At 35.4% G+C, this 24,559-nt stretch overlaps 4 protein-coding genes across 6 annotated transcripts in view; 2 read left to right on the top strand and 2 right to left on the bottom strand.

Annotated features, from left to right (window-relative positions):
* The window catches only part of LOC140798625 (E3 ubiquitin-protein ligase UPL6), a 33,289-nt gene extending 29,215 nt beyond the window's left edge, over positions 1 to 4,074 (top strand). For both annotated transcript variants that reach the window (XM_073152554.1, XM_073152556.1), the window contains exons 23-27: positions 569 to 649; positions 1,084 to 1,157; positions 1,873 to 1,944; positions 2,015 to 2,107; positions 3,594 to 4,074. In XM_073152554.1, the coding sequence (XP_073008655.1) occupies positions 569 to 649; positions 1,084 to 1,157; positions 1,873 to 1,944; positions 2,015 to 2,107; positions 3,594 to 3,660 (387 nt within the window). In that variant the 3' untranslated portion in view covers positions 3,661 to 4,074. The remainder of the gene's footprint in view (positions 1 to 568; positions 650 to 1,083; positions 1,158 to 1,872; positions 1,945 to 2,014; positions 2,108 to 3,593) is intronic.
* Positions 4,075 to 4,817: 743 nt separating this feature from the next.
* LOC140799433 (Golgi apparatus membrane protein-like protein ECHIDNA) lies at positions 4,818 to 8,295 on the bottom strand. The gene is made up of 6 exons (XM_073153777.1): positions 8,105 to 8,295; positions 7,734 to 7,790; positions 7,456 to 7,659; positions 7,251 to 7,310; positions 5,714 to 5,840; positions 4,818 to 5,085 (listed from the first exon to the last, which is right to left on the bottom strand). Exons 1-6 carry the CDS (start codon positions 8,117 to 8,119, stop codon positions 4,997 to 4,999), a joined length of 552 nt encoding a protein of 183 aa, XP_073009878.1. The 5' UTR covers positions 8,120 to 8,295; the 3' UTR covers positions 4,818 to 4,996.
* Positions 8,296 to 9,697: 1,402 nt separating this feature from the next.
* LOC140799456 (ADP-ribosylation factor-like) lies at positions 9,698 to 14,758 on the bottom strand. 2 transcript variants are annotated; one of them, XM_073153804.1, is made up of 7 exons: positions 14,382 to 14,758; positions 13,214 to 13,369; positions 12,009 to 12,079; positions 11,268 to 11,387; positions 10,358 to 10,479; positions 10,145 to 10,226; positions 9,698 to 10,053 (listed from the first exon to the last, which is right to left on the bottom strand). In XM_073153804.1, the coding sequence occupies exons 1-7, from the start codon at positions 14,389 to 14,391 to the stop codon at positions 10,048 to 10,050; spliced, it is 567 nt and encodes a 188-aa protein (XP_073009905.1). In that variant the 5' UTR covers positions 14,392 to 14,758; the 3' UTR covers positions 9,698 to 10,047. The 2 variants fall into 2 exon arrangements, with proteins under 2 accessions (XP_073009905.1, XP_073009906.1); XM_073153805.1 differs by lacking the exon at positions 14,382 to 14,758 and adding an exon at positions 13,850 to 14,307.
* Positions 14,759 to 16,827: 2,069 nt separating this feature from the next.
* Positions 16,828 to 22,675, top strand: LOC140798803 (YTH domain-containing protein ECT4-like). The gene is made up of 7 exons (XM_073152856.1): positions 16,828 to 17,031; positions 18,350 to 18,478; positions 18,585 to 18,658; positions 18,725 to 19,207; positions 19,558 to 20,115; positions 20,216 to 20,428; positions 21,259 to 22,675. The coding sequence occupies exons 2-7, from the start codon at positions 18,391 to 18,393 to the stop codon at positions 22,303 to 22,305; spliced, it is 2,463 nt and encodes an 820-aa protein (XP_073008957.1). The 5' UTR covers positions 16,828 to 17,031; positions 18,350 to 18,390; the 3' UTR covers positions 22,306 to 22,675.
* The last annotated feature ends 1,884 nt before the right edge of the window (positions 22,676 to 24,559 follow it).

Below are 24,559 nucleotides of genomic sequence, written 5' to 3' on the forward strand. Positions count from 1 at the left end.
TGTTTAGACAGATGAGTTTCGCTTAAAAACATAAAATGAATGGCTGCATTCAACTTTTAAATGATTCAAATTAAGGGTATAATGATACAGCTAAATAGTTTAAGGGGTGCGTATGTCCACCTTTTTACTTGAGGAGGTCAAAGAGAAAAAAAGTCAGCTCATGGTGTAAAAGTACAAAGAAGAAAAGGGCAAGGGAATAGACAAGTGAATGCAAACATTTGACTTCTTTAGCTTATATGATATTTTATATACAAGTATATGATCTTCTTGTTGTTCTATTACTTGAGGAGGTCTGCCTCTAATGCTTGTTGTTCTATTGTTAAATTTATCTCTGTTCTGGTTGCTTTTACATGTGTTTGTTTATCCAGAAAGACCCCTAGTGATAATGTTGTTTGGTAAATTAGATTGTTAATTTATAATTATTACATATCTTCTTATGGTTCCTGGAGAAATGGTATGTTTATATGATGCCCTTTCATGACACTCTGTAGTATGTTTTTTTCAGTTCCAATACTGTTTTACGTTCTCTGGGAATTTATGGTTTCATTATCTGATCCTTTTCTGTCAGCTTCTTATATCTGGCTCACTTGAAAGCATGGATGTTGATGACCTGCGGTCCAATACTAATTATGCTGGTGGCTATCATGCTGTAAGTTTCTGTTTTTCCTTACAAATGTTGGGATGTTTCATCTTTTCTCTCTTAAAGTTTATCCTCTGGGCCATTTTATTGTAGAATATTCAAATCTTAGTTCTAGTGAGTTAGTAAGTTTCTTGTTTGGTAATATTTATGGAAATCAAAATCAATGTACGTCCAATTCATGGTGATTGTCAGTGGGGAGGATGAAGGGGAGGGGGTTGAGGGGACTGTTTTGGGACTAGAATTTGGAATGCCAAGTATCCCGTCAATTTAAACTCTACTCTGTCCAAGATCTCTTGATCCTAGGACTTAGGAGTTAATTTGAGTTATAAAATGTTTGAGATCATGATTGAGGAAAGATCTCTTTTTTTCCTTTTCCACCTCCTTGGCGCACTTGTATCCATTATTTATTTAGTGGTAAAAATTTAAAGAGGTTATTTTTGCAGGATCATCATATTATTGAGATGTTTTGGGAGATTGTAAAAAGCTTCTCTGTGGAGCATCAGAAAAAATTTCTTAAGTAAGTTCCCTTATTATGGCAATCACACATATGTATATGGTTTTGTAGTACTAAAGAATCTGTCAATTAAGCATAAACTTGTTTCCCAGTTCTCCGCAGGATGCCATTGACTGATGTTATCTTTATTAGGTAGCTGACTGAGTTTCTCCGTACTGTTTTGGTATTAATGTTCCAGAGGTTTCATTTTTCCCCGAATGATTAAATGTCAATCTGAACTTCCCACTATAGAAGAAAGTCCTCGGTATCTAGGGATTACCATGACGGTTAAAATATTATTGTTCAATCAGTTTGTCACTGCTGCAGTTTGTAATAGTTCTTTTTATCCTGATCCTGTAGATATTTCTTATATTATTAGGATAAAGTGTTTCTTCTGTCACGGGTCTTTACGGGAGAACCCAAAGTTGCCTCATATACCTGGCTAGTATGTATTGCTCTAGCCCAATTGAGCAATATTATGAGGGCACATGTTTTTCCCATTGTGTGCAATGTTATAATAGTTCCATCCAGTTAATTGATTTCTGATACCTTATCTTAGGGATTGTTTCACCAAATAATTGTGTAATTTCTTGGGTAACTACTATTAGTATACAACCCTGCCAGGTTGAGTTCCTCTGGCACAGGGATCCTGAAGAACTATTATTATGCATGCTTATCATTACAAATTTACAATAATCACTTTGTTGCAGTTTATATCGGTAATTATTACTGCTTACAGGTTTGTAACTGGATGTTCTCGAGGACCGCTTCTTGGATTCAAGTATCTCGAACCAAAATTTTGCATACAGAGGTTCAATACACTGTCATTACTATGTGTTTCTCATTATTATCATCTGCTTCTGATGTGGCTTCAAATGCAGGGCTGGATCTTTAGATAGTACTGGGGAGGATCTTGACCGTTTGCCCACTTCAGCAACTTGCATGAATCTGCTGAAGCTCCCACCTTATAGAAGGTAACTATATGTAATTGCTAATTAAAGAGGCTATTCAAATAGTATCTTGGATGTATTGAAGTAATGAACAATAAACTGCTTTGGTTTGAATTGCTAATAATGATAATTTTGCATGGAAGAATCTGATTTCCTTATATGTGAAAAATAGAGATGAAAGACATTTGTCTCTATTTTCCGACAGTTTTAAGTAGATATACTACAGACATTGAATTCATCAGCTTATAAATGTCTCACTTTTAGAGGCTATATTTAGAAAGATGTAGCTTCCTTGTGAGGTTCAATCATTCAAGTATCTATTACTTTTAGATTGGCTAGCTAAACTTCCGCATCCTTTCAACTCTAGCTTAAAAGGTATCCCAGTGCATGGGACTCTTACTAATGCGAGATCTTTTCTGACCAAGAGGTAGTTTTCATAGCATGACCTCATGCCGCACGGTGGCATACACAACTCTTTTAAGGTTTAGGATGTACACTAATTGGACTGGAGTTGGAAATCTTAATTAGGCACTCAAAACTTTTTGTGTTGTACTGTAGGAACTAAAGTTTACACTCATTTATTATGCCTTAATTTTGTGTCTATATGTGGGCCAGATAGACTAGAAACTATATTTTTAATCTTTCAAAAAAGGTTTAACACTTTTAAACTATTAAGAAACACGTCTCAAGGTCAAAAGAGAAGTTGAGAGAATTTTCTCTTCACCTTGTGGTATTGTTTCTAAATCCCACAAAATAATCATTGGCTAGAGAAGTGTTAAAAAGTTTTCTCAAAGTTTATATATGATAACATATGTGCCTGTGTCGGTGTGTGTGGTTTCCCAGCTTTCTCATTTCTACCCTTGCCATTGACTTGGCTAGTTCACAGCTCTCACTAGAAGAGCCTACTTGAGGAACTCATTTCACATTGTAATCATAGATTCCCATTTTTCAATCAATTAGTGAATTTTCTTTTTACGGTTGATTACTGACTGGTCCAAGATTTAACTCCTATCATTTTGTCATAGCTAACTCTGTAGTTTATGGCCTGAAAATTGGGGAAATATTTCGTTCAAATTTCAGAATTAACTACACAGTTAACTTTGTAAAACACAAACTGAAACAGATTGATAATGTATCATATGGGACTGTTTTGTACAAAGATGGATGTGTAGGAAACACAGTTATGCACAGTTACACTAGAGGGACCAAATTTAAGGTGCTCATTTCACATCTTTCAAGCAATTAGTGAATTTTCTTTTACACGGTTGATTACTGACTAATGTCAATGCAACTCTCCTCTCTATTTATATCAAGAGCCCATACTACATCAAAAAAAAAAAAAAAAACAAATTGCTTGATAACAGAGATTTGTCACTTGTAAAGGGGATGAGTTCAGTACTTTAAAGTGTTCAAGCATAATCCACAGTGAATATACCTATGTAGTTAAATTATTCTGCTGATCTATTATTTTCCTCTATTATTATTGAATTGGAACATTATGATGGAACAGTAATGAGCAGATGCGGACCAAATTGATATATGCGCTAAATGCTGAAGCTGGTTTCGATCTGAGTTGATGATCATGCTGCTTTGATTCTTGACATGGTCCCTAGATGTTGGCCTAGAATAACCACCCACGATGTCAACCAAAAGAAGCTTATGCTTGCGCTCATTTTGAAGCCTTCAGGACAGTTTTGGCTCGCACGGCTGGCGGACGGAGGATGTGGTAACTATCTCAGTTCCAAAAGGTTCTAACAAGGACAAGCGAGGGATATTTCCCTGTAAATACTACAGATGGTGTTTTCTACCCTACAGGTGTACATATTTATGGGCCTCCTGGGGGAAACTTGTAATACTCGATACATGTGATTTGAAAGGTCAATTATCTTAACTGGGTGGATGAGTTGAGATTGTAACTGCAGATGTAATGCCAATGTAGTACCAATAATTCACAATGTATCAGTAGTTAAACGCTACCTTTTCCTTGATCATATTGCACCTTAATTATGATCCATGTATACAAATTGATAATGTCTCGTTGACTGACTCGTGTTTGTCTCAAAAGCACGTCAGTTTTTACAATACCAGAGACTGCAGAAAGGTGACGCTTAGAGTTGAATCGTCATGTGAGATGTAATAAGTAGGTCAATTAGTTTGAGTCGATATGGATGAAACAACCGCCACCTCAAACAAATGTTGGTATCTCCATGTAGAGAATGTTAATCATGTCTGACGAGAACACATCCAAAACACCTATAATCGCAAGCATGGCTTTGATGCCATTTGAAAGTACCTGATCCATGCATGCTAGACAATTGAAGTGTCTACGTAACATCTACAGATATGATCCTTTCTACGTATCTCCGTGCCCATTCTCAACAGGGCCTTAAAGACTACAAGGAAGAAATAACATAATGAAGAGATTAGAAAAAATTCTTTCTAGGTCCTTGAATCTAGAGTTATTAACCTGTCTCAAAACTCCAAAATAAAACTTAATAACAAAAGAGATTTATCACAGTATAGCTGTCGGTAAAATATTGATCAATCGGCATTTTACTTTTAAATAAAATACTAATAAATTCATCGTTGATATTTATAAAGTAATAAATAAAATATTAATCTTATCTACTATTTATATATAAATTTAGCGATTTATTAAAAAATTAAAAACTAATCAAATCAGCATCTTTACTATAGCAGTAAAGCTAGGGCTAGTTTGGTCAAAAACTCAATGTAGAGTGCAACTTTGCAAAGTGCTTTCGTAATCCAATCAGAATCCACGTCTTTTATGGCCCGAGAAAGAGTAAAAATCATACAAAAATAGGCAACAAGCCTAGACTTCTTTTAAGTTCTGAGAGGGAGACATCACCTTAAGCCTATTATATACTATATATGTGATGTTCCCAATATGGCTTATACAACACTAAATGCTGATTGCAAAGTTGATGAAAAATGGGAAGCGATAGTTTGTGAAGCAAATTGCTGGATCTGTTTCTTGGCATCTGCAAGAAATAAGACAATTGGTTTATTAGATATCATTTGCCCTAGTAGATTTAATCATGCAATTATAGTCAATAATGAGATTAAAAATGACAATGTCGCATCACTTTGTAGTTAAATAGAGCACATAGACTAGCTCAGATGGTTCTGGAGAGAAATTCAAAGAATGAGGCGATATGCTGAAAAAGAAAGAAGGAAAATACTTGTATTCTTTTGACAAAGGAAATAGCAAGAGGCTTCAGATACACCAATGGAGTGAAAGCTTAGGAAAGAGAATATCACAGTTCTACTAATTAGTTACCCAGAACATATGGAACGATTACCCTATTACTTCATATGTTAGAATGAGATATTACAGCATTGCCAGAACATATGGAATTATTCCAGTATTATCCTATCCTACATCTAATATAGATATTTTACGTCAAATTATCCTGATGAAGAAAATCATGTTGCTTTGGTTTAAAAATAAATTCCTTTGGCCTGTCCTACTTTGAGAATTCACATCTAGTTAAAAAAAGAGGTTGATGTTATAAAATGGAATAAATGAACTTCAATAATCAAATAGAAGTAAAATGCAACAAAGTTTAGGCCAAGTTTGGAGGAAAATAAAGAGAAAAAAATTCATACCTTTGCGACATTTAGTAAAGCCAACTATATTTGCGATGCTGAGGCTCAAGCAAACTCCCACTACGAGTACATAATCAGCTTGAAATCTTATGAGTGAAAATATTCCCAAAAATATCCAAGCGACAGCCTGAATCAAGGGTGGGATGCTTCCTCATAAATATATTTGCAAGAACGTAGACATGGTTATAATTACGGCAATTATTATATAGGTATCAACTATCAATAGTCTATAGAACTCATGGTCATAAAATAATAATCACAAGTTGAAAATAAAAAAGATTGCATATCCGGATATTGGGATATAAAGGATTGTTGTTCTTGTAATTGTTAACTTGTTGTTGAAGGGAGAGAGAATTCCTATAGTTCAAAGGTAGTGCATCAAATATGTGGATTGGATGAGAAAATAAAGACAATGAAAATGCCAGAACGTCTAAAGTAAGAAAAAGGACTTGAGAAAGGAGAAAATGACATATTGAGTTGACATCATTGAACTTTTCCAACACTATGGCTTGGCTACAGCATAAATCAAAGGTGAGGTGCACCAGAGAATGAATTCTCAGTCAATACTTCCAAATGCTTAATTCCCAAGTTAATTATATTAAAAATCATAATACACATAACCAACTTGACATATAATGAGACATCATCATCTTCAATTGACATGCTTTACTGTAATACTATTTCCCTTTACCTAATCTGGATTTATCTTAAGATGCTTAGGCAAATTAAATGAATGTTTAAATAGCAAACTGGTTTCCAAATTCTATGTCAGCTAGGAAACAAATCAAGAAATGATTTATTGCACCGTCATCCTTCTACTGATTTCAGAAATATCTTAAGCTGGTTTCTTGGCCCCTATAGAATAACAAAAGGAACAAGATATTGAACCATAATTTCTAGCATACTTCTCCAGTACATCATAATGAAGAGTTGGTGTTCATTTCTAAGTCTAAAATATAAGTCTTGAACTTAAAATTTACATTGAACAGAAAGCTAAAGTTTCTTAACGTACTATGGAATTCCAGAGTTAATTTAGTATGTAAATATGAGATTTGGAGCTTTGTTAATGAAATAGGAATGTATAAAATCATAGAACTTCTGATCTTAGTAAGCCAGAGAGTAACATCAAGAGGATAACATGGCTAATGATATCATTGAGCAGAACAAAAATCGCTCCATAGTTCATAATATAATTTACATAGGAAAGCTAGAGCCTAATCTCAAAAATTCATGCTTTCCTGGACCCGCATCTTCCCATGGAACCTAAGAAATTTATTAAATAATTCCTATGAGCTCAAATCTCGATTATATTGGTCCTGCCTGCTTGGCAGTTTAGTCATGTCCTCTTCGTATTGTCACAACATAACATGCCTTCTTTCATGCACACATGCAACAAAGCTTAGTAAGGTGTCCTTAAAAGGCTTCAGGAACAGGACCATAATGCGAATAACTAATAAAAAGGTGGTACAGGGAGAGCACAAGATTATATTAACATGCAATTAACTAGAAAGCCAAGCAATACAGTAGCTCAACTTACTGTTAAGTAGAGAGTCCACCAGAACAGCCATGAATCCTTTTTGTTCATCCGAGCAAGAGACTGCACAAGGAAAAAGAAAAAGAAAAAGAAAATTACTAAACCAGAAAAGATCCTTAAATATGAAGCTATCCTCTAAATTAAAAAATATAAACTACATATGACAATGAACCAATTAAAACTGCATAAACATGGAAATGCTACAGACCTCCTGGTCCAAACATTCAAACTTCCACACGCTCTCTCCTTGTTCATTAATCTCATTCCACCACCTCAATCCAACTAATATCCGCCCACTGACATTTTTGACGACCCAGAAATCAAGAGCAGCTAGTATAACGGTAACCACAAAGATGATCACAAAACTATTCACAAAGAGAGCGGACAGCACGTAGAACGCCAAAGCTGCAGCCTATAGATACGATAATAACACAATTAACTCAGCACAAGAGAAAACCACAATGGTAATTACAGCCGGATAGATACCTTGAATAGCACGTGGAAGAAGCACGTCTTAGGGTTAGCATAGTTCTCCCCATTATCCTACAGATAAAAAAGAAGCATCATACAAGAGAAATCAATGGTTAGAGCTTGCTTGGATCTGCATAGGAGAAGAGTAGTCAGCAAAACCGATGCCAGCAATTAGAAGTAAAAGAAATGAATCAAAGAACCGAGACGGATCAAGGAACCGGAGAAAAGAATTAGATCCGAAACAATAATCAAACCCCAGCTCAAATCGATCAAGAGGAGATCGAACACACGGAAACCCTAACTCTAAATGGGAGATGCAAGGATCGAGATCCACAGATCTGAGGAGGCTAAGGATTCGATCACGAAAAGGGAAGAGTAATACCGACCTGGCTTCGATCCATCTCGAGGACAAATCTCAAGGAGAAGGCTTCGAAATCCTTCCTCCGCTGAAGGCTCAAAGAGGGGAGAGCTCGGATCGGTGCCTCTCGAGAGAAGAGAGAAGAAAGAAAACAGAGGGAGGAAATCGAAGAAAATTACAAGAAAACCAAAAGAAAAATAGACGGGACCCAGCAAGGGTGTAGTCGAACCGAATTCTAGAATCAAATTGAAATAATTTCAATTCTAGCAGCCAATTTCGAGCTCGTCCCTAAAATCAATCGACCAGTAATTTTGAACAAATTTAAGCCTAAATGGAGCATGATCAAACTTGAAACACGGTTGAAATAAGGCTTGATCCACTAGTGAAGGTATAAGACTAATACACTTAATACGCTTACCCCCAAAAAAAAAAAAAGCTCATTATTTTTGAGTTTTATTAATATTTAGTTGTTATACTAGTTTAGTGTTCAATTAAGGTTAATTACGTTAACACCTCCCTGAACTATACCTGATTTTCATATAACGTGAGTGACGAAAACCAACTATATCCCTAATTAATATATCACAAAAAATAATTTTTATTAAAATATTTTTATTTTAATTTAATTAATCGGTTATGTAAATATTAGGAGGCCATTTAGATCATTTAGAATTAATTACGTCTGATATAATCACCACGCTGACTCGTCTAATTTTCTGACGGTACATTAACGGAAGTGTGAAATTGTAATTTAGAAAGTTTAGGGATCTCTATAAAAATCGGATATAGTTCAAGGGGGCGTTGATATAATTTGCCCTTCGAATAAACTAATTTTAGAAAATTCTTATTATCAAACACTAGCTTACTATTAAAATTTGAATAATTTAGATATATAAAAAACTTTTTTTTGTTGCAGTTCGGCCCATTTTGTTAATTTGAGTGTAATTTAATTTATTTCATTTGGAAATGAATTCAGTCTTAGATAATGATAGAATCGAAATGAATTATACTAAGGTACACAAATTCATTTTATAATGTTCTATTTTCTATTTTATCCTTAGCTATCAATAACAATGTAATTAAGTAAAAAATAGTTTTGAAATTTAGAAAAATTAATTGAGTAGGAAATGTTCCACCCTCATAATCTCATTGCATTAGGAATTGTACTTAGTAAAACTCCAATCAAATCTACTTAAATCAATCCAAGGATGGAGTCCAAAATTGATCGCCTGGTACTACTGAGATTAATCATTTTTCTCCTTTACTTCGAAACTTTTAAATTGTGAAAATAGAACTAGATCAATTTTAGGTTTTTTTAATTTTATTTTATTTTATTTGCGTGTATTCTTCTAAATTAATATTTACATGTGTAATGTGTACTCCTCAAAACATATATGTACTTTGCAAAAGATACCAGTTATTTTTCATTAAATATAAGTTAATAAAGAGAAATGTATAAAAACTAAAATAAAGACATTTTTATCTTTTATATCTATATTGTTGAATTTTAACAGTTAATTAACTCTAAGGAGTATCTATGCACACACAAAAAACCCTTTATTTTAAAGTAAGAATATGAATATTGCATCTATCTGGTAATTGTATCAGTTGATTCTGATGATTGTATCAGATGACATATAATTTAGTTTATGTTTGATTAGATCGTGTTGCACGATCACCAAACCTTGCAATCTCTTACAACCATGTAGGTTCTTCTACATACACCATCACCAAATATAACCAATCCCTGCAGCAAGTTTAACACATCTAACCAAATAAAATTGTCAACAAGATAGTAATAGTATCACCATTTTATCACAACAAATTTCCGGATCATATTTGTCTAAGCTATAAAGACTATTTGTAAAGCTTGCAAGTGAACTACTAGCAGCCCTTTCACAAATACAATAAATTTGAGTCCACAATGACTCCCAGTAGTTTCTTGGCACCAAGAAATCCTGACACCAGAATCTAAGCCTGCAGAAAAATGTAATAATCCACTATTACTGTGCCAGAATGAATTTATATGAGAAATTACAGAATATTCTCATGCATTCATCAATCAAACCTTGTTAGCAATATTGTTTGAGAGCCACTCCAACCCCTCATATAAACCTTCTCCAGATGTAGCACATGTGCTCTGGATGTACCTGAAGCAGTCAAGCAGTAAGATTCATATCATTAAAAAGTTGGGACTTGGTTATACTTGGAGTAAACATCAAACCAGACATGTATCATTATCGGAGCATCCATATAATATAGAAGACGTAGAGATATGTACCAATGGCGGCGCTGGCGGAGGGAATGCAGGCCGAGCTTATCAGTGATCTCCGCAGCATTCATGGCATTGGGAAGATCTTGCTTGTTTGCAAAGACGAGTAGCACTGCATCTCTCAGCTCATCCTGCAGAGCAATAAGGTCAATATCACAGCATAAAAAGCAATTTTAAAAAAAAAATCACAAGGCATATAACTTCTGATGCATGTTATTTTCAACCAACTCAATACAAAAACCCAACTAAAAGTAAAATCTGAAGTAGCAGAACGAGGATCACCACAATTACATGTGATTACTTAGAACTTTGTGCATGTCTTTAACTTCTCCTGAATACATGATTCAAGTGCTTCAGAGGTATAACATAGATATTCGAGTAGTTTGCTTAAAACATTTGAACTCTCTCAAATATAGCAGAGCAAACTATCCAGTGGAATATTCAATCAAGCCAGGAAAATAAAGGAAAAGGGAGGGAGAGATACACCAGATCATATTGTGATATGAATCTCTTTATAACAGTCAAAGAAAAATATTTTCCTACTATTGTAGAATGTGTACGATGGAAAGTAGAGAAAGGAACAGATACAAATCTTAGAATAATCCCAGAAGGGCAGAAACACCACATTTGAGAAGGATTACATTTAAAGGTATCGTCACATTCTGAGGGAAATGCAGACATTGCAAGCTTGAACGGAGTAACTGACATGAGACTGGATACTTGTTCATCAGATTTTGACTGTTAACCAAAGAACAGTATAGTACAGAATTTACAGTATAGTACAGAATTGCACATCAACCTAAGAACCTTAGGTCACACCTTCAAAGGCAATCAGGAGAATAAGGGAAATGCAACGTCAAAAACCAACTGTGTATGAAAAGGAAAGCAGGAAGATATCCAACTTTTCATCAGATTTTACCTCGTTAAGCATCCTGTGCAGTTCATCTCTTGCTTCGACAACTCGATCTCGATCATTACTATCAACTACAAAAATCAGACCTTGAGTATTCTGGAAGTAGTGTCTCCACAAAGGTCGGATCTGATTAACCCAATGTGAAATGAATCATTCATATGAGCGACAAGAAGGTCAACATTCTCATGATTTAGCGAATATAAAAAAGAAAATAAGAAACTACAAAAAAATGTATGCAATTCAGATTTCAGAGCTTTGAGGGCAGACCAGCCATATCACCCATGTTAAGGATCACACTAGTGGTAGAATCCATCAGATAACTATTCACTTCTAAGGAAAAATAGTTAATATACATTTCTAAGGGACTCAATCTTTTATTTTCATTGTCTGATGTGAAAGCGGTGAACCATATGTCAACTCAGTCACTAGCTTGACAATTTAATGTCAGTAAAATTAATAGTTTATGATGGATTGTGGATAAACTATTTGCAGTGTTTTTAATTGTTCTCATATTCGTGGTGGTCCGGTGGATAATCAGCAATATGAAGCATACCTAATGCTATATTTAATTTTGCAGAAACAAAATTCTTGTTCTTGTAGATCATATGTGAATATTTGAAATCCCCACTAATAATACAAGTGAGGAAAAATATTGAGATACCAAGAATAAGAACAACAAAATATATTGCCAATTTAGTTTAAAATGAGCAACATAAACCACCAAAATATGTAACAACAGTTATATACCTTGTCTTGACCACCAACATCCCATACAGTGAAGCTAATGTTTTTATATTCAACTGTTTCCACATTAAATCCTGCCAACATATCAGATATTAACCATTAATGGATGCAAACAGAGGAAAGTAGAGGACTTAACATATGAATGCATTTTTGAGGATATCAAATAAAAAATGAAATATATGAGCAAATAAATAGGATATATTAGAAAAATAATTTAAATACAATGGTGAAAGATTTTCATTGCATATCTTTGTTAATAACAATTAATCTATAGAATTATCTAAATTATCATAACATTGGGAATGTTGACTCAATTAGGTCTATGCTTGGTCTGCAACCTTCTGGGAAATGGTTGGTGTTACATTGCATCTCCAACAGTGGCTTGGTCACCAAGTTCAAGGCAATTGTGGCATCCACTCTTTGACTTGTTGGAAACAAAGATGCCAATTTGCATTTAACAGAACCAAGGACAGCCTGAGACGCCTGGCTTTCAAGGCTGTAGCAATGGCCAAGGAATTCTACAATGCTTCATCATAAAGCCCATATAGAGAATTGGGACCCCCATCCACTAGGGTGGAACAAAATCAACACCGATGGATCTCTGGATCCTTTGGTCCAGAAAGGTGGGTGAGGTTTGTCATTTAGGATTCTGATAGCTCGGTTATTCGTGCAGGAGCAGTGGGGACCAGTGGCAGAAATCCAGGGAGTGAAGGAGGCTCCAAGGATAGCTACCCAAAAGCAAATTGATAGGATTATTCTGGTGTTGGACTCATCAGAAGTGAATTTGCTCAAGGGGACGCTGACCACTAACCTTAAGCATAGGGATACTGTACAGGAGTACATCACCTATCTGCATAATTTTATAATGTTGTTGTGCAGCATACATATAGGCAAGCCAATCTTGCCATTGACTGGGCAGCTCATAGTGGGAATATTTTGGATAATTGGCACTGGGAAAGAGGTGGTGGGGATATGCCCCAAGATCTCGTTGACTTTGTAAATTTTGATATGTCCGGTGCTGGCTTGATCAGACCACTGTAACTAGTTTCTTACGGCTCTTTCCATCACAAAAAAACAAAAGAACGAAAAAAAGAAGAAGTTAATGGCAGTAAGGGTTCATTTGGAAGAGCAAGCTAGCAAGTTTGTGCTGAAAAATCATAGGATAAAGTAAAAGGAAGTAAAAGCTTGTTAGCAGATGCGATACATACCGATGGTTGGAATTGTAGTCACAATCTCTCCCAGTTTCAACTTGTACAGAATGGTGGTCTTACCAGCAGCATCAAGACCCACCATTAGAATCCGCATCTCCTTCTTGGCGAACAGCCGACTGAAGAGCTTGGTGAAAGTTAGCCCCATCTTTGCTCCTGTCCGCCAGAGACAGTTTAAAACTCAACAAATTTCCACCTTTAAAGATGTAGCCTTTCCTATGACCTCTTTAACTGGTTAACAAATAAATTATTAACAATGCAAAATTTTCTATGAAGACTGCACACACGATATGGCAACAAAACCAAATTACTTGCAAATTGGATAATGACACATAGGTCAACACAATTAACAAAGAAAAGTCCATATTCAAAAGGAAATGGTGCTCGACACAAGTTTTATCTTCATGAGACCTCAAATCATGAACAGAATAGGCTCTATTGCGTATCAGTAAACTACAAACAAGAGATCATCTCAAATACCAAAGATCCAATCCAAATAGTAATAATAAATAAAAACATTTCTCCATCCAACAGACATAATATAACAACAAATCCTTCAAAATCGACGATATAAAACGAGATCCAAACAATCCAAGAGGAACAAATCAATGAATTACTCAGCAAATCGAACCCTACCAGCCAAATCAGTAATCGCCGGATCTAGTCGTCAGAGCACGATCTAGGATTTCGGAATCCCAGAAAATAATATATATATATATATATATATGTAAAAGAGAGGAATAAAAGCGCTTTACGGAAAGAAAAAGAGGGCGTAGGGTTACTGTCTCTATGGAAAAAATAGAGACTTTTGCGAGACTATCTCAAAATTGAGAATAGACGTAATGGGTGGCGTAGGATAATCTCCATGGCTGGTAGGACTGTGTTCATAAACTCTGCTATCAATGCCGCCATTCCTATTCTTTCTTTGAGTAAAGTTAGCAATTCCGATAAATGTTCTAGAAGACATCACTAAAAATCTCGTGATTCTTTATGGAAAAGTCTGAGCATGCTAAAGTTCAATACGTAGTGAATTGGAAAGAAGGTAAAGATAGAGCGGGCTTAAATATCAGGGATCTTAGAGTTGCTCAGGTGGCTTCTATGGCTCTAAAGATTGGGCAAATGCTTAATAACAGTATGGAAAGTTTCAAATATGGGGTAATAATCGTACCAGAAAGCATTGTGAGTCTGCTGCACAGCTTAAAGAAAGGTTTTCGTGTTACATTGGGGTATCATTCATGACCCAAGAATTTTTTTTGTATGCCTATTTGCCTGGAAACCTACTTACTTGAATATGAGCATTCAATTTGGGACCATTAAATTTCGGGGACCAAGAAAGTGGCTAGATTGATACGTCTAAGTAATTGGAATGCTAATAGAGTCAGTCAATCTTTGGTTTGGGCCTATTTTGAGGAAGCAAATTTTTGATATGCAACTTCCAAGAATCCCCACAAGAGACGATTGGATTTAGATGCATGATCCTAAGGGGTTTCACAGGGTCGGCTTATGGCTTTCTATTCCAAAAATCTATGGTAGATTTTCCTAATACCGACAAAAAATAGAAACTTATGTGGAATTTAAATATTGCCCCGAGCATTAGGAAACTAATGAGGGAAAGATTGCCAACTAAAGTTAGGCTTTTTAAATATGGTCTCTCAATTGACCCTATATGTAATATATGTGATAGGGATGGGGATTCTGCGGAGTATGTTTTTCTTGTGACGTGGCTCGTCAACATTTCTATGATTATTTTGGGTATTCATTTTTCTTTTAATGGGGGTTGGTTTTTAGGGATTGGATTCATGAAATGGATCGGCATACTAACTCCTTTTCTCTTGCTATAATTACGAATTCTCTTTAGCAAATTTGAAAAAGTCGTATAGTTTTAAGAATGCCAAACCTTCTGTTTATCAATTATGGAGGAATATGTTTAATGACAATTTCTAAGTGGCACCCCCAAACCCTAGTGTTATCAAGATAAATGTTGATGGTGCTTTTGATCCTACAACTACATAGGAAGGTGAGGGGTGGATTTTCAAAGACTCTAATGCATGTGTTTTGTTGGCAGAAAGAGAACCGTGCAATTGAGTAAAAGCTATCTTATCTCAAGTTTGGGCTTTTATGATAAGCCTTGGGTTTTCAAAATTGATTTTTAAAATTGATTCCCAAGTCCTAATTCATCTACTATATCAATAATCAAATCCATGGAAACTCAAAGGGATTTTGGTTGATTGATGCGCCCCTTTTCCTCTCTTCCCCTCTCCTTTTCTTTTTTATTCTCTTTCTTTCTTTTTCTTTCTTTTCTTTTTTCTTTCTTCTGTCTTCTCCCTCGATAGTTTCTTTTCCCCTTTTCTTCTTCTCGCCGTGCAGGAGCGTTATCAGAATTTCCGATCCCCTAGGTTGAAACATTAGAGAGCATGATGAGTATGTGATATTAATACATTATATTTAATCACGATAAGCATATTTATATTTATTTATTGTTGTATTTTTCATCACACTACTTCTATACTATAGCAATAGATACTTACTGGATTTTATGCTCATTACTATTTAGTAAAATTATTTTTAAATTAGTAGATAACCTTCGGGCCCATGGAAGATCTAGCAAAGACTCGCTTTTAGTTTTATAATTCTTATTTTTATTCTATTCATGTAAATTAAGTTATACGACTTATAGCTCATGAGTAGACTTTGACTTATATTTTATGGACATGTATTTTGAGCTTGTTATCTCTTTAGTGTTATGGACTTCTTTATCTATTTTATTTGTTAAAATATAAGATTTTCGCTTATATATTGTGTTGAAATATTGACCAATAAATTATTAGCAAATAAACTCGAAGGGTACTGAAGCGCAAATGTGTTAAAAAAACCCCGGAAATTTTTTTGCCACGTAGTCTTTAGCATCTAAGATGGTACCACATAGAGATAAGGATGAGTTTTATTTAAATCCTAAACAAAAGTAGGGTGAACAGGTGGAGGGGTTACTTAGTGGCGAAGCTCACGTCCTTATCACTAATAAAAGAATAAGAATGTTACCCTCTAACGTACCTTTACCTATAAAAGATTGCTTGATAAATTTCTACTCCCAATCATTATTGAATCACCGTAGAAAAGGGCTGATAATGTAAAATATAAACCTTCTAATTTGCAATTTTATGCCTTATTAGCTCCTAAAATACAAATAGGCAGAGAGTTAAATGGAGCTCTAACCCCAACAATCTCTGAATTAGACCCGGACCCAAACTATCGGATTTATTCTCAGGATCCAAACCCGATTAGGGTTTGATTAATTTTGGCGTCGTGTATGTTTAAGCGTCGCTTCGCAGTAAATCAGCATAACTACATGGCAGGCTTCACCTTCGTCTTTCGTTTTTTATTTCATGACTTATATGACCTTAGTTTTGATTAGATTTTACTGAAACACCACCGCTTTAACAGGAATACATCCTCCACTTTCCCGCTGCGTCCGGAAGCTCTTAATAAGTAAATTTCAAATTTGGCGGTCGGCGTGGCATGTTCGATATTAAAGCGAACATTGTGTGGGTATTTTCGGTACACAAAAAGCAATGAAAGAGAACTACAAAAGGATCCCCATAGTCTCCCCCAATTCCGAATCCGTCTCGTCCTCCATCTTTCCTTTTTCGCGTTGCATTTTTCCTACTAGGGTTAGGGTTTTGTAAGCGATCCGCTGCAATCGAAGCCATCAGAAACCCTCGTGGGGAGTCATCTAAGGGGATTAAATCTCTTCGTATACTCTCGTAGGTCCTTGGATCATTCGCTGTTGGAGATTTGGGAGGGTCTTCGCCCTTGTTTTGGTGATCTCTCTTTCTTCCTCGTTATTTTCACCAGCTTATCCTTTTTTTTTTATTCCAAGTAGAGAATAGTTGTGTGTGTTTGCTTCTGATTGTGATTTCTGATGTTGGTATTAGGTTCGCGTGCTTGATTTTACGAAGTTTTTAGGAATTTCATTAAGTGTTTAGGGCTTTCATGTGATCCGTGGATGCGAGATCTGGCCACATTTTGAGTAATTTTCCGTTGAAAATTCGATTAATTTTGTTGCTTTTAGGTTAAGTTATTAGAAGGATACTCTTCCGCTTTGACATTTTTGGCATTCTAAAATCGTCAAAATCCTTTCCTTTTTGAGTTTAATTTTATTTTCTTCAGATATATAATTGGCTTGGTAAAGGAGAAGCTCCGTGGACGTTAGTGTATTTTGCGAACTTGTGTTATTTTAATGGTACGGTTTTGGGTTAGATATGACTCTTGCAGTGGTTTATACATCCTAATTATGTAGAGTTGAAGGGAAAGATTGTTTATGAATTGTAATTTGGGAAAGAACTGAGGTCAGGCTATCAGTCGTGACATTAAGTTCTGATTTAGGGCATAAGTGGATAATTAAGCGACATTACAATGAGATGCTTTGACACAAATATGATAGAGGTAGTGTAAGACTTCATTGATGCAATGTCACCTTAGGTGTTGATATTTAGTGGCTGTGTTCTGTACCTTTACTGCATATATGCTGATGACCATCGATAATGCTTTCTAATAGATTCAATCTGAAGGAAATTAGGAATACTGTGGCCAAGAAGGATGAATACTTGTGGAATGAGAAATACTTGAAGCCAAATGCTGGAAAATCTCTGATCCCAGTTGTTGATCACAATGAAATTTTGGGTCCTTGGGAAATTCTAGGATGCCAAAAATGTATTAAAGAAAGGAGAGAGTTAATAGCTTTGTGAAGTTTGAGATTGTGGACTTTATAGCTACACATAATAGTTCATGATAAAAAAAAGTCACTAGAATGTATACAGCTACATTTAAATTTCTCTTATTATCTAAGTACAATTTTTCATCACATGGCTACTCTGTATGACTTAATCTATTATTAGGATGTTGGAAATAGGATATTCATATTAATCATGCTGCACTAGTGTGTGCTGGATCTGGATAGCTTTGAACAGTTCTTGTCAACATGTCGGTATAGTTTTTTTTTCTCTTTTTGCACGGATGATTATGCATGTTAGTAAGGCCACTGCATAATTTTAAGCTTTTAATGGTATCTGGCAGTTATAAGTTTTTGCACTGGTTGTTTTATTTGGTTTGCTGAGCCTTCTAGATTTTCATGAACAGCATTTCACATCAAAAGGCCACCTCCTAAAGAGACTGGTGTTATGGGTAGTGAAGGGACATCAGAGTTCGTATATGGCCAGGATTTATATTACCCTTCCTCCGCTGACTACTATGGATATTACTGTACAGGTATAACATTGAATTGCAGTCACCTTGATTTGAGCAAACTCTAGGTTGAAGAGTACTGTTCTGCATTCAGTATGTTACCTAACTTGTTGACAACTTCCCTGAGCAGGAACTGGAGCACCCGATGAATGGGATGACCACAACAACTTTTTTGGATTAGATGGTCAAGATCTCCATTACCCGGTTAGTATTATCTGGCTAACTTGCTATTTCCCAGTAATTATATTCTAATATTGGTTGCTTTTACAGGGTCTACAGGCTGAGGGCTCACCATACATGTATTATACACCTAACTATGGATATGCACAGTCTTCTTACAACCCTTACAATCCTTACATCCCAGGGTCTGTCATAGGACATGATGGCTCATCCCTTGGGACTCACGAATATTTTACTGACCCAACATACCACCAACCCATTTCTTCACCTTATTATGTCCCAGTTGTTCTTCCATCTGGTGCAGACATTGTTCAGCAGAACATTCCAGAACCTCTATTATATGCCAGTTTTCCTTCTTTTTCTAGTAAAACTGATGAAGGTGTGAAAGCATCTGCAACTTTACCTTTAACTTCTCAGAGAGCTGCTTATCCATCATTAGAACCATCACGTTCTTCTTCCCAGCAGTTTCAAGCCCCTGGTAAGCTATCGAAAGGATCCCTACTAAATTTTCCAGCAAAGAAGCAATCTTCACATGGAGCCATGCCGCCTTACAATGTTTCTCATGTAACTCAGGTAGAATGTTTTGCTGAGATATTTCTATGAGATATTTTTCCTGTAACAAAATTATTTTGAATCATTATATGCTATATGGCTGAGTAAGCTGCTACTTTTTTTTTTCTTTTTCTTTTCTTGAGTAGTTATTTCCAACTCAATTAGAGATATTGTTAGTCACATTCTTGAGTAGTTCTTTCCAACTCATTTAGTTAGCTGAGCATTTTACTGAAGCCACCCTATTTCTTTCTTTATTCTCATCCTTTTCAACTCCAAGGCTTTTGATGCCATAAGTATCTTTATTTTTTGCTTTTATAATGCCTTTCTTTGTCAGAATAATGTCCGCTCATGATAATAATTCTTGGTCTCAGGCTAGCAATTTTACTGGTTCAGCTAATGTGACAGAACAACTATTACATGGGAGGATTCCTTCTGGTGAGCATCCATCAAAAGCTAACATGCAAGTCAACAGTAACCTTCCACACTTTGGGCCTGATCTTCATAAGTGGGTCTCAGTTGATAAGTTCAGGCTGAGGACACAGTCTAGTGACTTCTCGAGTAACAGTAGTGGAAGATCACACGGTTTAAATGAGCATAACCGTGGAGCTAGAACAAACAGGGCAAGTGGACAATGGACTTCAACAATCACTGTTAGAGCTTATACATCAAAAGTGGGCATCAGTAATCCTGAAAGAAACATTATTATTAGTGTTGATCAATATAACAAAGATGACTTCCCTGTTGAGTATCCATCTGCCAAGTTCTTCATCATCAAATCTTATAGTGAGGATGATGTTCATAAGAGCATAAAGTACAATATTTGGTCAAGTACCCCCAATGGAAACAAGAAACTTAATGCTGCATATGAAGACGCTCAAAGGTTATCTGTAGGGGAGCCTCTAAAGTGTCCTGTCTTTTTGTTCTTTTCTGTAAGTGGCTATTCTTTCTGATTTATTTAATGTTCAGTTTTGCTTTTCCTTCTTAAAGGCTGTGTTTTTGCCCGTTAATGTGAAAATCTCCATTATGCAGGTTAATGGTAGCGGTCAATTCTGTGGTGTTGCTGAGATGATAGGCCCTGTAGATTTCCAGAAAGACATGGATTTTTGGCAGCAAGATAAGTGGACTGGTAGTTTCCCTGTCAAATGGCACATTATCAAGGATGTGTCAAACGCCAGCTTTCGGCAGATTGTACTAGAGAACAATGAAAATAAACCTGTAACACACAGCAGGGATACACAAGAGGTGAATAAGATAATCTATTTTTCTGCGTGTTGCAAGTTTTATGCTATATTACGCCGGTAATGTGCATGCACATGATTTGTAGACTTGATGCTCTTCAATTTACGAAATATCACAGTTATTATTTACAATGTCTTAATTATAATACTCTTGTAGTACCTCACTGTCTGTTTTTACCAAGGGTGGAAAATTTGTGGCCCAAATTCATTAACCTATTCAAAGATATTAAATCAATGAAAGACAATGTATTGCTTTCAATATGACTGACTACGATAGAAAAATTAGAGATACAAGAATAATAGGGTAACAAGTGGACACCTACTATCTGTACTTCCATTCGCTGAAAAATATTATGCTTGACTATTTTGCATAGCTGTCTTATGGTCCTCAAAGTTGTGTACTAGCTTGATGATAGCGATATCAGCATGTGGATTTTCTACAAGTAATCTCTAGGTTGAGGTACCATATCTCCCAGTGATCACTTGAGGGCATTTAATTGAGTTAGATGTTAGTAATTCTATCACTTTTGATATACTCTAATATTTATTATTTTTAGAATTTCCTAATTCTTGACATAAGGCTACATTAATAGCTGGTCATAGGTATAAGCATTTCATAGTTCATCAACTATGTTAAATTATGTAAATGTTACATGTAATTATCATTCTAATCTCAGATCTATCTTTTGTGACTTGCCGACTATGTTAATTGTATGTTGTCATTACCCTAATCAAACACCTGTGTTAAGAAATGCAGTGGATTATGTTGTTGTGATACTAATCATTTTCCTAATTTTACCACCTATATTACTAACTTGGCTTGTTTTTGTGCAGATAACCTATATACCAGGCACAAGCATGCTTAAAATCTTCAAGAACAGTCCACTGAAGGAGTCTATACTTGATGACTTTCTGCGGTATGAAGAGCTGGAGAAAAATAATCAGGAAAGAAGGTCCAGGCTTTTTAAAAGTTGTGACTCCCCTATCTTTATTCCTACTTTTATTCCTCCTTGTGTACATAATGCTACCACCAACCAGTATGTAAGAGAAGATAATATGCACGAAGATGTTATTTTGGACCGTCCTCGAAATACAACTGAAGAACATATTGACAATTTCAACCAATCTCAGTCAAATGCAGAACATCTGTACAGTCGCATGTATCAGCCTCTTAGAGAAAATAGAGAGCAACTGAATAGTGCAGCCAAGCCTTACAACCCGGAAGGAAAACAACGTAGTGAGGTCAGTCAATTGCCAAAACTAAGTGTACAGAAAAGAACTCATTCAGCTTATCAGCCATTGAAAGTCAATCAGAAGCAACAAAATGATATAGCTGTTCAGCAGCCAAAAATTGATGGAAATCATCCAACTAATGCTCTTAGTCAAGTACAAAAGGAAGATGGAATTAAAGTTAAAGCTACTACCTGTCGTCCTCTCACCTCAAATGGTAAACCTTTTCAACCTTCTAATGTTTACAAGAAACAGTCATATGACATGATTGATCACCCTAGAAAAGGGGATGGAAAGAAAGCAAATGGTACTGGTCTCCAGTATACGAAAGCAGATAATACTGTCAGTATACATCTGAAGAGAGACAGAGAACAACGTAATGGTGTTACTGTGTCTAGTGTTTCTGAGATCACACTTCAGGCTGCTCTGAAGGGTAATCAGGTTGTGAAGCCTGATGCTACCAACTTACTTGATAAAATGGGCAGGCCTGATAAAGTAGAAAATCTTGCTGGGAGAATTGGCTCTCTCTTGATCAATTCTACGATAAATAAAGAGACCGATTGCTCAAGTGGCCCTGTTGATGTCGTAACAGTCGGTTCGATGCACATTAGGGTTAAAAAGCCTGGTGAATCACTTCTGAGGGACTTTTGACTTTAGGAACACAGGCTGAGAGGTTTCTCTCTTACACAGCTGATTGTCTGAGTACTTTCAGTATGCGTGGTTTGTTATCAGTTCTTGGTCAGTAAAGCAAGTTACCCAACCCATCCATTCTGGCCAATAATTCATTTGTGCCTGTATCTCTAGGAGAAATGACGAATAGCTTTATCGTTTTGATACTTATGTGTTTAATCAAGAAGGGAAAAAAATATGGTTTTCTTTTGTGGGGTTTCGTAGAGTTTTTAGGGATTTGTCTTATTTTATTTTAGAGCAAAAGTGCATTGTACCGCCTTGCAAAGTTCAAAGTTGTATCTTCTAATCCTTGATATAAAAAATTAGTAGATTCAAGTGTTAGAAGTTTGAATCTTTGGTGTATACCATTCTTATTTAGTTTGAGATGATCAGGTGCTCTTTTGTGTTAGTTGCAATCTTGCTCTCAGCTATCTTGGCCATTCATATTAGTTATAAGAGGCAGTGGTAGGATTTCTTGGCATCATTTGGTTCTTATATAAGCCACAAGTGCAAATGAAGAATTTATACACATTTTGGTAAGAAAGGGGGTGATAATTTTTTTCACGCCTCTCACTACACTTAAGCAAATTTTTGAAAAGAAAGTGATTGGTGTGCTATTTATAAATAAAGAAGAGTTAATTCCATATAAAAGAGAGTTACACTCCAATCAAATACTCCAGTGTAAATTTCATGTTAAGAATGATGTGTGAGCTTATTGTGTAGTTTGACATACAATTATGCTTGCTAAAAGTGAATGGGGCCGTAATGTTAACTCTTAATTACCCATATACAACAACTAGAGGAAATTGGTACTATAAAGAGGACCAGCTTTAGATTCTACATACCTCTATTTAGTGTTTCTTATGCCAATATAATATCGATTAAAATGCCTCTCTCATGAATCTCCATTAATAATGGGTTATACTGCTTTGCAAAGGATTAGTTCCTGATTAAAATTCAAAAGATAAATAATTTGGCAGCCAATGGCAGGCTGCCAAATATATAGAAAAATTCCTGCACTCAGCTTTACAGACGAACAGCTCCAAGTGAATCCAGTATCTTAAGCCTTTTGCAATTTATTTATATTTAATTTTCTAATTTATAATAATAGACTTCAGTGTATATCGCAAATGTAAATTGTATATATTTTATTATAATAAAATATGTATTAATTATAAAAATTATATGCACTCAGATTTCTATACCAAATTAAGTAATTAAATGCAATTTTATGAAAGCTCATCACTCTATGGATTAATGAGTTACTCTACTTTCCTAATTTTCATTCATTTCACAGCTTTTTTTTTTATATATTTAATGTTATTATTAATTACTATAATTAATCATTCTTATTAAATACTTTTAATAGAGAGAGAGAGATGAATTCTTACGTATCTCCAAACAAATAAGGTTGAATTATTTTCAAACTCTGCCGAACAGTAGAATTCATTTTAAAATAAGATCAACTAAAATCTATCTGAATTTGGTTCCTAAATTAACTTTTAAAGTTCTGAGCAACGTCCATCAATCTATCGCCCGTCCATTTTCGCATCTCTTTCCTACCATCCCATATCCATCAAAACACCCATATCAGTCCAAGCTAAGAGGAGGAAGAAGAACTAAGAGATGGATAGAGGTGGAGGAGTTGGGCTTGGGTTTCTTCTTCTAGGTATAATGGTGGTAATGGTGGAGTACTCTTTAGCATGTGGGAGATGTAATCCAATATTATTCAACTTTGGCGACTCCAATTCCGACACCGGCGGCTACTCCGCCGGTTTTGGCGTAAATATTCCGTTGCCCGACGGCCGCGTCTTCTTCCGCCACTCCACCGGGAGGGTCGGCGACGCCCGCCTTATCGTCGATTTCCTCTGTTAGTTCTTTTTCACACATTTTCTTTAGTTTTTTTTTTTTTGTGGTTAATTACAAGTTACCCTTTCTTCCTCTCTTACTTAAATACTTTAATACCCTTTTAAAATTTATAATCTTAATCTAATAGCTATAATAGTAAGTTTTTATATTCGGTACTAATTTTAAAATCATATTATGTAAAAAAAGTCATAAATCAAGAAGATTTGATTACCTGTACTTGAATCACACGTTTCTCGATTGAAATTTTTTTCTTTAAATATGATTATGATAGATATCATTACGCCTTAATTATATGAGATCTCATTACATATTAAATAATTTAAATTTAATTCTTTGGAGATAAACTTTAATATAAATATAATTATTT

Source organism: Typha latifolia, chromosome 12 (genome assembly GCF_019914945.1).
Source record: "Typha latifolia isolate L0001 chromosome 12, TyphaL0001v2, whole genome shotgun sequence".
Classification (NCBI taxonomy): Eukaryota; Viridiplantae; Streptophyta; class Magnoliopsida; order Poales; family Typhaceae; genus Typha; species Typha latifolia.

What these genes read in the sequence shown, in the direction of transcription:
- LOC140799433 (XM_073153777.1), bottom strand. An exon ending in TCTTCCACGTGCTATTCAAG is followed by an intron (nt 7,660 to 7,733) that starts GTATCTATCCGG and finishes TCGTATCTATAG; the next exon opens with GCTGCAGCTTTGGCGTTCTA. An exon ending in TTGAATGTTTGGACCAGGAG is followed by an intron (nt 7,311 to 7,455) that starts GTCTGTAGCATT and finishes TTCCTTGTGCAG; the next exon opens with TCTCTTGCTCGGATGAACAA.
- LOC140799456 (XM_073153804.1), bottom strand. An exon ending in TGCACAGGATGCTTAACGAG is followed by an intron (nt 10,480 to 11,267) that starts GTAAAATCTGAT and finishes ATTGCTCTGCAG; the next exon opens with GATGAGCTGAGAGATGCAGT. An exon ending in CTCCGCCAGCGCCGCCATTG is followed by an intron (nt 10,227 to 10,357) that starts GTACATATCTCT and finishes TGACTGCTTCAG; the next exon opens with GTACATCCAGAGCACATGTG.
- LOC140798803 (XM_073152856.1), top strand. Translation starts at nt 18,391, where the DNA reads ATGGGTAGTGAAGGGACATCAGAGTTCGTATATGGCCAGGATTTATAT. An exon ending in GTCAAGATCTCCATTACCCG is followed by an intron (nt 18,659 to 18,724) that starts GTTAGTATTATC and finishes TTGCTTTTACAG; the next exon opens with GGTCTACAGGCTGAGGGCTC. An exon ending in ATGTTTCTCATGTAACTCAG is followed by an intron (nt 19,208 to 19,557) that starts GTAGAATGTTTT and finishes TCTTGGTCTCAG; the next exon opens with GCTAGCAATTTTACTGGTTC.